General features: G+C 45.2%; 1 protein-coding gene across 1 annotated transcript in view; it reads left to right on the forward strand.

The window, feature by feature from the left end:
* TMEM241 (transmembrane protein 241) overlaps positions 1-13,927 on the forward strand; it is a 149,414-nt gene that overhangs the window by 118,824 nt on the left and 16,663 nt on the right. The window contains exon 14 of the mRNA XM_008060775.2: positions 13,477-13,541. Within this exon, the coding sequence (XP_008058966.1) occupies positions 13,477-13,541 (65 nt within the window). The remainder of the gene's footprint in view (positions 1-13,476; positions 13,542-13,927) is intronic.

Here is a 13,927-nt window from a genome sequence, read left to right on the forward strand (position 1 = left end):
AACCCAGCAGGCTGAGGCTGCAGTGGCCGTGAGTGTGCCACTGAACTCCAGCCTGGGTGACAGAGTGAGACTCCAACTCAAAAAATAAAAATAAAAAAGCAAAATAAAATAACTGGAAATATGTTTAAAACTAGAGGAAAAGGTGGATAAAATGATGAGAGAATTTCAATGCAAAATTAGAATCTGTTAAAATAAAATGAGTTACTATAGAAATGAAAAATACACCTGAAATTAATAATTTATCAAGTGAATCTAAGAGCACGCTTGATGTAATATAGCAGGATTGGTGAACTCAAGGTCTATAAATAGAAAATAAAGCAAAACACAAAGAGGAAGAAAGAATGGAAAGAACAGAACAAAGCTTAAAAGATGTGTGGAGGGAAATGTTCAAAAAATCTAATGTATATGTAATTAGAGTTCTAGAAGAAAAGAAGAGAGAGAGATTGGGCAGAAGCAGTATTTGAGGGGATAATGGTGGAGAACTTTTTAAAAGTGTTGAGGAACATCAACCCAGTCTTCCAGAAGCTCACCAATACCAAATATAACATAAAAGAAAACCATACTTAGCTGTAGCCTAGTCAAACTGTTGAAAACCAAAGATGAAGACAAAATCTTGAGGTCAACTAGAGAAAAAAATGCATTACCTTAAATTGAAGAAACAACCATAAAGCTTAATGGCTGGGTTTTCAACTGAAGCCGTGAATACCACTAGACAATGCAATGACATCTTTAAAGTGCTGAAATAAAGGAAGAGGAATGAGTATTCCTGCTTTAAAGAACTGATCACCAGCCTCTTCAGAATTACTCTGAAGAATTTGAAGAATCGCTACATGAGGTTTTCTACTCTCCTCCATTAAATATAATTGCTTATGAGGTCTCCAATTCCTCAAGTTTCAACTGAATCACAAAACCTTAGATTCATATCACATAGCATGATATTGACATCTTCCGTAATATCACACTGGAAGCTTGTTATAATCCTGTGCACGTAATTTTGATAGATCATGCTGTAAAGTAAAAAAATAATGTTTAAAGTTAGAACAAACGAATGGCTCTATAAAAAGGAAACTGTGCTATAATGGTATGATACATGTATAGTGTTATTTAAGATATTGGATGAAATAGTGACTTAGAATTCCTTGCTACTTAAAATGTGTCCATGACACCCAAAGCACAAGCAACAAAAGAAAAAATACGTAAATTGAACTTAATCAAAATTAAAAACTCTAGAGCAGCAAAGGACAGCAGCAAAGGACACCACCAAGAAAGTGAAAAGACAACCTACAAACAAATCATATATCTGATATGAAATTCGTGTCTAGAATATATAAAGTATGCCTACACCTCAATAATAAAAAAGACAGCCCCATTTCAGAAATGGGCAAAAGATCTAAATAGTTCTTCAAAGAAGATTGAACAGATGGTCAATAAGCCCATGAAAATCTGCTTGAGCCAAGTTCAGTGGCTCAACCTGTAATCCCGCGCCTTGGGAGGCTGAGGTGAGTGAATTGCCTGAGCCCACGGGTTCGAGGCCTGCCTGGGCAACTTGGCGAGACCTCATCTCCACAATAAATCAAAAAAATTAGCCGGGTGTGGTAGCGCATGCCTGTAGTTGCAGCTACTTAGAAGGCTGAGGTGGAAGGATCGCCAGAGCCCAGCAGGTCGAGGCTGCGGTGGCCAGGAGCGGCCACTGCACTCCAGTCTGGGTGACAGAGTGAGACTCCTACTCAAAAAAACAAAACAAAAAATCTGCTTGATGTCATTAGTCATCTGGGAAATATTAGCCAAAACCACAGTGAGATACCACTTCGCATGCACTGGATTGACTACAATAACATAGACAGATAATTATAAGAATGTGAAGGAACTGGAATGCTCATGTACTGCCAGTGGGAATGTAAAACAGCGCCATAAATGTTCTGATGGTGGGGATGGCAATGACCATCCCTTTTTTCACTAGATTCTGGCCCCTTCCTCAGGATGATGAAGTGGTCCCATGATATTAGGCAATTTTATGACTACTTTTACCCAGACTAGTAATATATCAGTAATCAATATTCAACCGTATCTTCATATGAGAATTACAAAGAGATCTTTTGTAAAATGCTGATTTCTGGGCTTTATTCTAAGAAATTCCTATTAGATTGACATGGAACAGGATATCAGTGGTGTGTGTGAGTGTGAGTGTGGGTGGGTGTGGATGTGTTTTAGCTTCTCACAAGATTCAGGATATGCAACCAGGGTTGAGAACTGAGTCAAGTTGACATCTGCAGGATTAGGGAAAGCCACCATTGAAGTTAACCTGGAGTTGAAAAAGCAGGATCAGCACAAGGCTCAGGAGAGCTGGGTTTTAGTCCCAACTATTCTGTTGTTAAAACTGTGTCTGAGCCGGTCTTGGAGGCTCAGCCTGTAATCCCACACTGTGGGAGGCTGAGGTGAGTGGATTGCCTGAGCCCGCGGGTTCGAGACCCGTCTGGGCAACTTGGCAAGACCTCATCTCTACAATAAATCAAAAAAAATTAGCCAGGTGTGGTAGTGCGCGCCTGTAGTTCCTGCTACTCGGAAGGCTGAGGCGGAAGGATCGCCAGAGCTCAGCAGGTCGAGGCTGTGGTGGCCGGGAACGGCCACTGCACTCCAGTCTGGGTGACAGAGTGAGACTCCAACTAAAAACAAACAAACAAACAAACAAAAAACAAACTGTGTCTGGCCGGGATCAGTCTGTAATCCCAGCACTTTGGAGGCTGAGGCGAGTGGATTGCCTTAGCCCGCAGATTCGAGACCAGCCTGTAAATCCCAGCACTTTGGAGGCTGAGGCGCGTGGATTGCCTTAGCCCGCAGATTCGAGACCAGCCTGGGCAATTTGGTGAGACCTTGTCCCTACAATAAATAAAAAATTAACTGAGTGTGGTAGTGTGTACCTGTAGTTCCAGCTACTTGGAAGGCTGAGGCGGAAGGATCGTTGGAGCCCAGCAGGTCGAGGCTGTGGTGGCCGTGAGCGTGCCAATATACTCCAGCCTGAGTGACAGAGTGAGACTCCAACTCAAACAAACAAACAAGCAAGCAAATGGCATGCGTTGAGCAAGGTGTTTATCCTCTGTGAGCTTCAGCTTCAGCATCTATAAAATGGGACTAAGTACCCTCCTGGGTAGAGTTGTCATGGGGATCACATGAGATGATGTATGTGACACTGCAAAGCCAGATGTCTGGGACATGTTATGCCCTTAGCTCATTTTGGTTACTTTCTATGAACTAGGTATTCCTGTCATATTTTTCTAGTTTCATTTTCTTGTTTTTTCTTCCATAAAATGTAGGAGTCTGTTAAAAGTCACCTTATATTTCTCTAGATTTAAAATAAATCATTTCTTTACATGAACCTAATCTCTTTCTGTTGCTCACCTATGTTTTCAATCCCATTGTATTTATATTCTGATAACCTGGCAAAAGTAATCATTCATATATTTTAATGAGGTGATGCTAAATACTGTTAGTAGTCATGTCTGGGGTTTAGCATGAGTTGTCGCCTATTAATAATTACACTGATCATGGTAAGTCCTAGGATGGGTAACAAGGGCTAATTGAATATTCTTTAAATGCCAAATAGAGGTGTCAGCCTAAGCTGTGGTTTCTAGCCGGTGGGCTTGGAATAGTTCCTTGGGTTCTAGGAGAAAAAGAGATCCTGTTCTTAGAGTACAAATTTTGTATTAGATTTGCTTGTTAACCTAAAAGGAAGGCTGACTTAGTGACATCCGTATGTGGGTCTACCTTCAGACAGACTCCGAGACCATCTGGCTTACATTTCCACCTCTGTGACCTGTGGGAGAGCTGGAATCTGCCTGTCCCTGGAGGGTGGCAGAGCAGCACGTTCCCACACCAGCTGGAGAAAGTTCTGGAGCCTTGCTGCTGGAATTAGGGTTTCTAGAACAGAACTCCCCACGTTTTAATGTGCACGCATGTCACTACACATCTGTTCCAACGCAGATGCTTCTCAGAAGCCCTGGGCTGGGTCCTGGGATTCTGCGTTCCCTGCAACAGCAGTTCCACCTTTTGGGCATCAGGGACCAGTTTTGTGAAAGACAAGTTTTCCATGGATGGGATGTGGAGTGGGGATCATCAGGCATTAGATTCTTATAAGGGCATGCAACCTAGATTCCTCACATGTGCCATTCATTCACAATGGGTTTCTTGCTCCTATCAGAATCTAATGCTCCCACTGGTCTGACAGAAGGCAGAGCTCTGCTTGCCTGTCGCTTACTTCCTGCTGTGTGGCCCCGTACCTAACAGCCCACGGACTGGTATCAGTCCACATCCCAGAGGTTGGGGCCCCTGCCTTATAAGCTCCCAGGTGATGTGGATGTTGCCTGTCTGTGATCACACTTTGCATGGCAGATAGGCAAAAGATATTCATTGTTCTGTCTGCTAGCACTTCCCATATCTTTCTCTGGGAAAATGCTCCTTCCTGTTTCCAACCATGAAGTTCAAGAGTAAGCTTCCCTGTTCTTATATTTCTCTGCCTTCCAGACCACAGCCGGTTGGTCCAGGAGCCAGTCAAAATCTTTCCTGGCATTTTTGGACTTGGAAGCAGAAAGATCCAGTTTTAGATCCTCTCTGTAGAGCTGTTTCTAGCCCCATGGCAGTAACTGGGCAAAGATGAGGGGCAGAGAGTATGTCCCAGTCCTTGATTCCAATTGTCCCTAATATACGAAAAGGGATTTTTTTATAAAACAGTATTGTGACCTTACGGGTTATATTACCAGCTTTGATGATACAGTGCAGTCACGTAAAATGTATCAGGCCCTTCTCACATGCAACTCTCTGTTGCTAGCCCGAGTGTACAAAGATGAATAGCGCGCACCCTGATCAGGGAGGCCACACATTTCAGTAGAGTTTGGCATGCACAATGGCAAGGGGTTGTGATCCAATCAGGCATATTCAGGAACAGTTTTCAGGAGATGGATTTTTGGATGATGCGTAGGAATTGTGTGGACAGGCCTATGAAATTATTCCAGGCAGAGAGAACTTGCTGAGCAGAGGCAAGATGATGGTATGAGACTGTGTTTGAAAAATTACAACCCATTTAAAAGGGAGGTTTATGACTGTATCTGGATTGAAAAAACAGGCAATGGAGGGCCTTGTGTGCAACACTTTTCTCTTGAGTCACATGCATTTAAAAACCAACAAAACAATAAACCCGAATCTCTGCTTCTCCCCCAAATACTTGACTGCCTGACATGTTCCCACTTAACAGTCTTCCCCCCGTTTTCCCTTAAACAGAAAATGTGTCTTAGGATTGATTGAAATGAATGTTTAAAAAACAAACCTGCTTTAAATACCAAACTCTGTTCTAATACCACGGAGGTTATGACATCTGTTGACAAAGCCGGGAGGTTCAAAGCCCTGTGGCTGACATGTTGTACTGAGTTGTGCTGCTGTTGGCATCGCTCCGCTTGTGTTTTGTCTTAGTATTTGTTATTCAGGTCTGTGTGTGCGAAGAGACATTCCTCAGACAAGACTCTTTCATCCTTGGGAAAAACCTGTAGTTTTGAAAATCCTTTTTACAGTCAAGAACAACAACCGGAAGTATAGGTCATGGCTATTTCTTGACTGGCAGTTTCCAAGAGTAACTTGAAGTGTTTTTTCATGGGCAGATTTTAGCCATTTTAAAAGTGTGTAATGGGTTTTTTGGTCTTCCTGTTTTGTTTGTATATATGCTTTTACTGACTTTTTTTGGAGGGCAAAATGTAATTAGTTTGAGAGATTCTTGTGCCTCGGGAATATTATTGTATTGAAGGTGGCTGAAGATGCTGAAGGAGCCAGAGTGCTTAGTGGCCCCCAGCGTAAGCACACTGCACAGGTCTGTTAATGTCTGGGACCTTAGCCGGGCTTGATGACTCAGCCTGTAATCCCGCACCTTGGGAGGCTGAGGTGAGTGAATTGCCTGAGTCCGCGGGTTCGAGACTCGCCTGGGCAACTTGGTGAGACCTCATCTCTACAATAAATCAAAAAATTAGCCAGGCCTGGTAGCGCACGCCTGTAATTCCAGCTACTTGGAAGGCTGAGGTGGAAGGATCGCTGGAGCCCAGCAGGTCAAGGCTGCGGTGGCCGGGAGCGGCCACTGCACTCCAGTCTGGGTGACAGAGTGAGACTCCAACTTAAAAAAAAAAAAAAAATATCTGGGACCTGACTCTCAGCTCTGGAATGTTGGGCACTTGATTGATCCCATGACCAGGGAGTGAGATGCATGGGGATTGTTTCTGTTGCCTAGATGAAAGGATTGCTTTGTACACCAGGAGAATGGTCCACTGATCGCCAGTGGAGCAAGTAGCATCACACCTAAAGCTTTGGAGAATGAGGACTTCTCTCCTTTCTGAAATCCAGGACAAGAAGAGAGGGGAGTTGGAGGAAGAGTCTCCCACCACGGCATGTCCAAGCCCAAGAGGCCGTTCCTGTGGAGGCTGGCTCTGGCAGTACAGCTGAGTGGGCCACACTTAGTATCCATTAGGACATCAAAGTTAATGTCAGCTCTGAAAGTGGCAGGTGGGACACAGGCTCAGAAATCCTGGTAGTGGTCAATACTTGGATGGAGTACCCTTCCGATAGATCACTATTAGGCTTCTGGGATACAAGCCAAGACTCTAGTCATAAGACCAAGCACTGGCCAGAGCCAGGTGGCCCGGGAAGCTCCCTTCCCTGGATTGGAGATCAGAGTCCAGTATGGACCCCAAAGACGGGAACCAGTAGTGCAGCTCTGAGTCAGGACCAAAATAAGGCACCACTCCATGGACTGGTGGCCTTGGGTGGTCAGGGAGCAGGGAGGAAGGAAGGGTGTGGAGAGGGCGACCTTGGTGGTTCCAACCTCAGAACCAATACCTGGAGACCCTGTGCCCTAGGTCTCACCACCAGTGTGATCACCCAGGAAGCCGCTGATACAAATGTCAACATCAATGCATTCCCACAAAGAGTGCTTAGCAAATGATGGGGCAATGATGCTCTTTGAGGGTGAGGACCGGAAGTAGAAGCTGGGATAGATGTCATCCCTGCATGTTCTTTGTAGAATGACTGGTCCGTTTGGCATTTGATGACCTTATAATCAAAAAGCTGTGGGCTTATTCTCTCTCTCTCTCTCTCTCTTTCACACACACACACACACACACACACACACACACACACACACACACACACACCGTGCATTCCTTTGTAAACCTCCAAGGTATTCCAAAATCACAAGAGATTATTTCTTTTCCTATTTTACCCTTTTGTTTTAAAATGCCTATTTTTGCTTAATAAGAGATTTTATTTCTGTGCTGACACTGTATGTTCTCACATATGTTTCAGAGCAGTTGTTGAGCTTTCAAGCATATAAAGAGCCTCTCTCCCCTGAGCTCAGTCTTCAAATGAGCACAAAGGAAGTCAGTAGTAAACCTGCTACACATTCACGTGCCCTCCAGAGGTGATTGCTGACTCTGGCTCTTTCCAGCCTTTGTTGATTACAACTGAGCCAGGCTTCATGGCACTGAACTTGGCTTTGTGATGGCTTCCAAGTCTTTGACCTCAGGAGTTCACAATCTAGAGAGGGCAGATAGGCTTGTGAACAGATCAGTGATTAACAAATACAACAGTAGGTAGCCAGTGGGGCTCTGACATAGGTGGGAGCCAAGTACTGGGGAGAGGACAAGCCAGCTCTTCAGACAGTCTCGCCAGAGGCCTTGGAAACTTAGGCAGAGTAGGAAGAAGATGCCAGGCATGGTGGTACCAACCTATAGTCCCAGTTATCTGGGAGGCTGAGGCAGAAGGATTGCTTGAGGCCAGGAGTTCAAGGCTGTCATGTGCCTTGAACTTGTCTATGAATAGCCACTATACTCCAACCTGAGAAACATAGCAAGATCCTGCCTCTTAAAAAATAAAAATGAAAAAACAAAGTTGGGAGAAGGGGTAAGAATGAAGAATTCAGGCAAAAAGAAATAGGTTGTGTGTATTTTTGTTAAACACAGGGTTTACCATTTTAACCATTTATAACTGTACAGTTCAGTGGCATTAAGTGTATTCACATTGTTATGCAACCATTCCCACCATCCATTTCCACACATTTTTCTTCTTTCCAAACTGAAACTCTGTACCCATTAAACACCAACTCCCCATTCCTCTCTCCTCCCAGGCACCGCAACCACCGATTCTCTTTGTCTCCACGAGTTTGACAGCTCTAAGTACCTCTTATGAGTGGAATCATACAGTATTTGATCTTCTGTGTCTGGCTTATTTCACTCAGCATAACGTCCTCCATGTTTTAGGGTGAATCAGAATTTTCTTTAAGGCTGAATAATATTCCATTGTAAAGTCAGGCGCGGTGACTTACAGCTGTAATCCCAGCACTTTGGGAGGTGGAGACGAGAGGATTGTCTGAGCCCCAGGGGTTCAAGACCTGCCTGGGCAACTTGGCGAGACCTCATCTCTACAGTAAATGAAAAATTAGCCAGGCATGGTGACATAAACCTATAGTTCCAGCTACTTGGAAGGCTGAAACAGAAGAATTGCCTGAGCCCAGCAGGTCGAGGCTGTGGTGGTCATGATTGTGCCACTGTACTCCAGCCTGGGTGACAGAATGAGACTCCAACTCAAAAAAAAAAGAAATTTCACTGTAGGTGCACACCTCATTGTTTCTCTACTCACCCCTCAGTGGACACTGGGATTGCTTCCAATTCTGACTATTTTGAATAGTGCTGCTATGAACATGGTTGTACACATACTTGTTTGAGTTCTGCTTTTATTGGCCTTTTTTTTTTTAAGTCAGAGCCCAGGCTAGAGTACAGCATCATGGTCACAGCTCACCGCAGTCTTGACCTCCTGGGCTCAGATGATCCTTCTACCTCAACCTCCTGAGTAGCTGGGACTGTAGATGCATACCACTACACCTGGCTAATTAGATTTTTTTTTTTTCTTTTTTGAGTTGGAGTCTCACTCCATCACCCAGGCAGGAGTGTAGTGGCACACTCACGGCCACCCCACTGTCGACCCGCTGGGTTCAGGCGATCCTTCTGCCTCAGCCTTCCAAGTAGCCAGAACCACTGGTGCATGCTACCATGCCTGGCTAATTTTTGATTTATTGTAGAGACAAGGTCTTGCCAAGTTGCCTGGGCTGGTCTCGAACCCACAGGTTCAGGCAATCCACTCACCTCGGCCTCCCAAAGTACTTGGATTACAGGCTGAGCCACCAAGCCCGGCCTAGATTCTTTTTAAAAAGCCTTGTAGGCTGTGCTCGGTGGCTCAGCCTGTAATCCCAGCGCTTTGGGAGGCCGAGGTGAGTGGATTGCCTGAGCCCGCGGGTTCGAGACCCACTCGGGCAACTTGGCGAGACCTAATCTCTACAATAAATCAAAAATAATTAGCTGGGCATGGTATTGTGTGCCTGTAATTTCGGCTACTCGGAAGGATTGCTGGAGCCCAGTGGGTCAAGGCTGCAGTGGCCGGGAGTGTGCCACTGCACTCCAGTCTGGGCGACAGAATGAGACTCCAACTCAAAAAAAAATTAAAAAAGCCTTATAGAGCTTGTGTGGGCCACTTCTTGAGTTTCTGGCTATGAGAGAAGGTTGAGCTAGGAATTGAGGTCTTGGTTCTATTCCTCACTGCCATGAACTCTCTAGGTTCCCAGAGCAATCACGTACTGTCTCTGGGTCATCGTCTCCCCATCCGTGGGCTAAGGGAGTCCCTTCTACCTCTCAGGTTCTGCCCCTGGGTAGCCACACGTGGGACATTCTGTACCCAGACTTGGCACACTAAGACACTCATGGTTTCTTTTTTTTTTTTTGAGTTGGAGTCTTGCTCTGTCGCCCAGACTGGAGTGCAGTGGCCACTTCCGGCCACCGCAGACTCGACCTGCTGGGCTCCGGCGATCCTTCCGCCTCTCATGGTTTCTATTTCTTCCTCAGTGGCATTAGGACTAGAGTGGACCCGGAAACGTTTGCACTTCCAACTGTTCCCAGCAGCCTCACTGAAGGCTCATGGAGTAAAGATGTCTGTCACTGAGATGTGAATTTGAACCTCACCCATGGTGAGGGTGGTGTGAGCAAGTCCCTCAGTGGGGAGCCAGAATGACCAGCTGCCCAGCAGCCGCCTCTTGGAGGGGCCTTGTCAGCTTCTACTTGTCCTTTCCGATAAAGTGACTTTTGTGAAGTGGGAGAACTTTGGTAACTGTGTGAGTTAGAAAGAGAGTGAGGGCATGCTTCCAAAAAGAGGGCTGACCGCTAGGATGAGGGATGGAAGTAAAAGAAAGTGGAGACGTACAAGAAATGGCTGGTTCTTACTGAATAGATTAAAAAGTGGCCCGTGTGACCCCACAGTAGCTCTGCTGTGCAGACACCTTCACTCGACTGTCTTTACAGAAATAAGACAAGCCCAGCTGTAGAACTCAGTGAGGGTCTCGGGCAGCAGCACACGTGTTCACTGAGCAATACAGCTTTGGAGAAGTTTGAACGGGAGGTTTAGGAGAAAGCAGGGGGCTGTGCAAACATTTCCAGGAAGCGGCAGATGGCAAAGGCACCAGCGTGGCTGGTAAACCAACCATATTTTCAAGTAAGGGCTGGTTTGAAATGTTTAAGACATGCTTTTCTTGGCAAAAGGTGCAGTTAGTAGGAATAAGCAGGCCAGCTGTCTGTCTCATGGCAGATGGGATTCCTCCTAAGAAGCTCACAGGGAGCAGTGACACAAGTCCCAGGCTGCAAGTGTGACAGGGCACGGGGGAGGCGTCCCTCTTCACATGAAAGAGGCAATCAGAGAATAAGGAGAGAAACCTCTCAAGAAAGGTCTTGCGGGCTGGGTGGTGGCCCATGCCTGTGATCCCAGCACTTTCAGAGGCTGAAGTGGGAGGATCACTTGAGCCCAGGAGTTTGAGACCAGCCTGGGCAACATAATGAGACTCTTGTCTCTACAAAAAACTTTTTTCAAAATAAGCTGGGTGTGGTGGCACACACCTGTAGTTCCAGCTACTCAGGAGGCTCAGGTGAGAGGATCCCTTGAACCCAAGAAGCTGAGGCTGCAGGGAGCTACAGCACTCCAGCCTGGGCAACAGAGTGAGGCCCTAGCTCTAAAAATAAAAACAAGGCCTTGAAGAGCTGGTAAAAAGAGACAAAGGAGATGAAGACAAATAGAGAAATAGAAAAGACAAGTTGGGTCCTCTATAAGTGGAATGTTCCACTTTGTTAAGCTTTCCGCACAGCTGGCATTTATAAGTAGGACAGAGCCTTTTCCATCAAGTCCAAGAAACACATCTCCATTGTCACCATCCTGGGACAAGAAGTTGCAAAAGGAAAAAATGATTAACAGGAGTATTAACTTTGGTCAAGATTAATGAAAGGGGAAAAAAAAAGAGAAAAAAAAGACAATAAAAATAAGAATAAAAAGGAAGATAATAAAAACAGACACAGGCTGGGTGCAGTGGCTCATGCCTATAATTCCAGCACTTTGGGAGGCCAAGGTGAGAGAATTGCCTGAGCCTAGGGGTTCAAGACCAGCCTGGGCAACTTGGTGAGACCTGGTCTCTACAAAAAAAAAAAAAAATAGCTGGGTGTAGTGGCACACACCTGTGGTTTTAGCTACTTGGAGGCTGAAGTAGAAGGATTGCATGAACCAAGCAGATTGAGGCTGCAGTGGCTGTGATCATGCCACTGCACTCCAGCCTGGGTAATAGCGTGAGACTCTGACTCAAATAATAGTAATAACTATAATAGTAACTAAAACTACAGACAAAAACTATATAAAATGACATTTCTCCAAACAGCTAAATGTTAACGAATTGGAAAACCTAAATGAAATACATTTTTGAAAGATGTGAAAATAGAAAACTTGGAACAAGGAGAAAGAGGAAACTTGATTATGCCAATGGCCATTCAAAGTTACCCCTTTGCTAGGAACTGCAGGTCCATCAGGACCATCAAGTCAGGGTGACTTTCATGGTCAAGATCATCTTTGTCCTTTATAGGATAATAGGTGGGGAAGCCGATTAACTCACTTATGGGGTTAGTATAGCCTTGTTTCCAAAGTCAGAAACTGCATTGCAAGGTAATAACATTTTAGGCCCACTTCATTGATGACCACAGATGCACAAGTCCAAAATCAAATGTTAAAAAGAAAACAGAAGAACAGCTGTTATTCATCTTATTCTTTAACTTAAACAAACAAAAACCCAGCACTCACTGCTCTGAGAACTGTTTTCCTTTTATCCTTTCTGTTCCACTTTGCAATGGTCTCCTCGGCTCAGCATCTGTCTCTTTATCATCCCTAAAGACAACATACAGGTCTTTTTTGTGGTCAGGGTTTTTGCTGCAGATCAATAAAGCAAGGCAAACAGAAAGTGACCCCAAACGGGTAAGCTACAAAAGTTCCAGAATCTTACAAAATGTATACCCCAAAGATTCTGAATGTGTAGTTCCAGACTTCTTTCTGAGATGGTGAATGAGCAAGGACATGAGGTTCATCAAACATCCTCCTTCTCTGGCCATGTGCCTATGGCCATGTTCCCAGCTTGGAGACCCACAGAGGCCTCCAAGACCGCTCCCCCAAGCAGCCTCCTTGAGTGAGATGGGAGCTGACATTTCTGAGTATCTCAGCTTGAGTGGCCTTCCCCTCGATGCAGCCTGCTGCCTGCTTCTCACTGCCAGAAAGCAGGTCCTTGGGACGGCCTTCCTCCCAGAAGCTGTCCTGGCCTGAAGAATGTGGAATTCTGGAAACAAGATACATCCTTCCTTAAGTAGACGTTCCAGACGTGGACAAAGCTGGGCCGTTGGTTCACACACACTCTTTGTGCCTCCAGTTTAGGGGCACTGAGTCTGAGTCCCATGACTGCCATTCCTAAGAGACTTTGCTGGAATTTCTGGCTCTGAGAGTGTGCAAGTAACCTCTTCCCTCCCCTTTAGCTTCTAGATGTTTGCAAATAATTAAGTAATGATTTAATTGCTCCCTTTCCCAGGAAGCACCTGGTTTCTTAGAATGTGTGTCATGGATCCGAGAGACAGGGGCATCAGGAGAGGCGGAAGAGACAGTGTGTTGGGTAAAGACCAGGTGACAGTCGGTTTTGTTCTAGAGGATCTGGGAACAGGTTAATGAGCACGCCTGACCTTGGAGATGAGTTCCGCACTGCTGAGACAAGATGGAAATGAGTTTTCTTAATATACCCCTTCCCGGGAGAGAGATGAAGGAGACTTTGGCTGTGTGCCTCTTCTTTTGAGGAGTTTGGAAGTTAAATGCTTCTTTGAAGATTCTCACCTCCAAAACAGACTAGGACTTAGTCTTTTCTACACCAAATGCTTTGCTCAGAGACAGTGCTAAATTCAGGGGACCGGAGGCAGGTGGGGAAGGCAGGTGGGGAAAAGGACGCGGAGTGGGCCAGAATGGCTAACATCGGGGATCTGAACTAATCTGGGGAAAAACGCCTGGAGGTTACTGGAGCCCTGCCGCTCTCATGACCTTTTGTTGAAATTATTTCTGCAGGTGGTCACAGCTGGCTTATCAGTCTTGCTGTTTGATGTGATCCTGACCCGCGCAGCCATGGGGTGGTAAGTCTTCCTCATAGAGAGAGAAAATGCAAATTCATTGTTTGAATTTCCTCAGGATACTAAATTTTGTTCTCAGATATTGATGAAAGGGAGTGCGTGTTAGGTGTATATCTCCATCCAAATATAAGTCCCATATTAGCAAAGGCTTCTTTTAAGGAAAAACCTCTTATGAATGTGGAAATATGAACATATGTATGCAACTTGATGAATTTTTACACATTGGCCATTCCATACATCCCATAACCAGCATCCAGATCTGAAACAGAACATCACCAGCATACCTTTCAGCCATTCCTCCATGCCATAACAGCACTGCTGAGGAACCACTGTGTGTGTGTGTGTGTGTGTGTGTGTGTGTGTGTGTGTGTGTGGGGTGTGTGTGTGTG

The sequence above is a fragment of the Carlito syrichta genome, unplaced genomic scaffold, assembly GCF_000164805.1.
Source record: "Carlito syrichta isolate Samal-C Ts95f unplaced genomic scaffold, Tarsius_syrichta-2.0.1 Scaffold304726, whole genome shotgun sequence".
Lineage (NCBI taxonomy): Eukaryota > Metazoa > Chordata > Mammalia > Primates > Tarsiidae > Carlito > Carlito syrichta.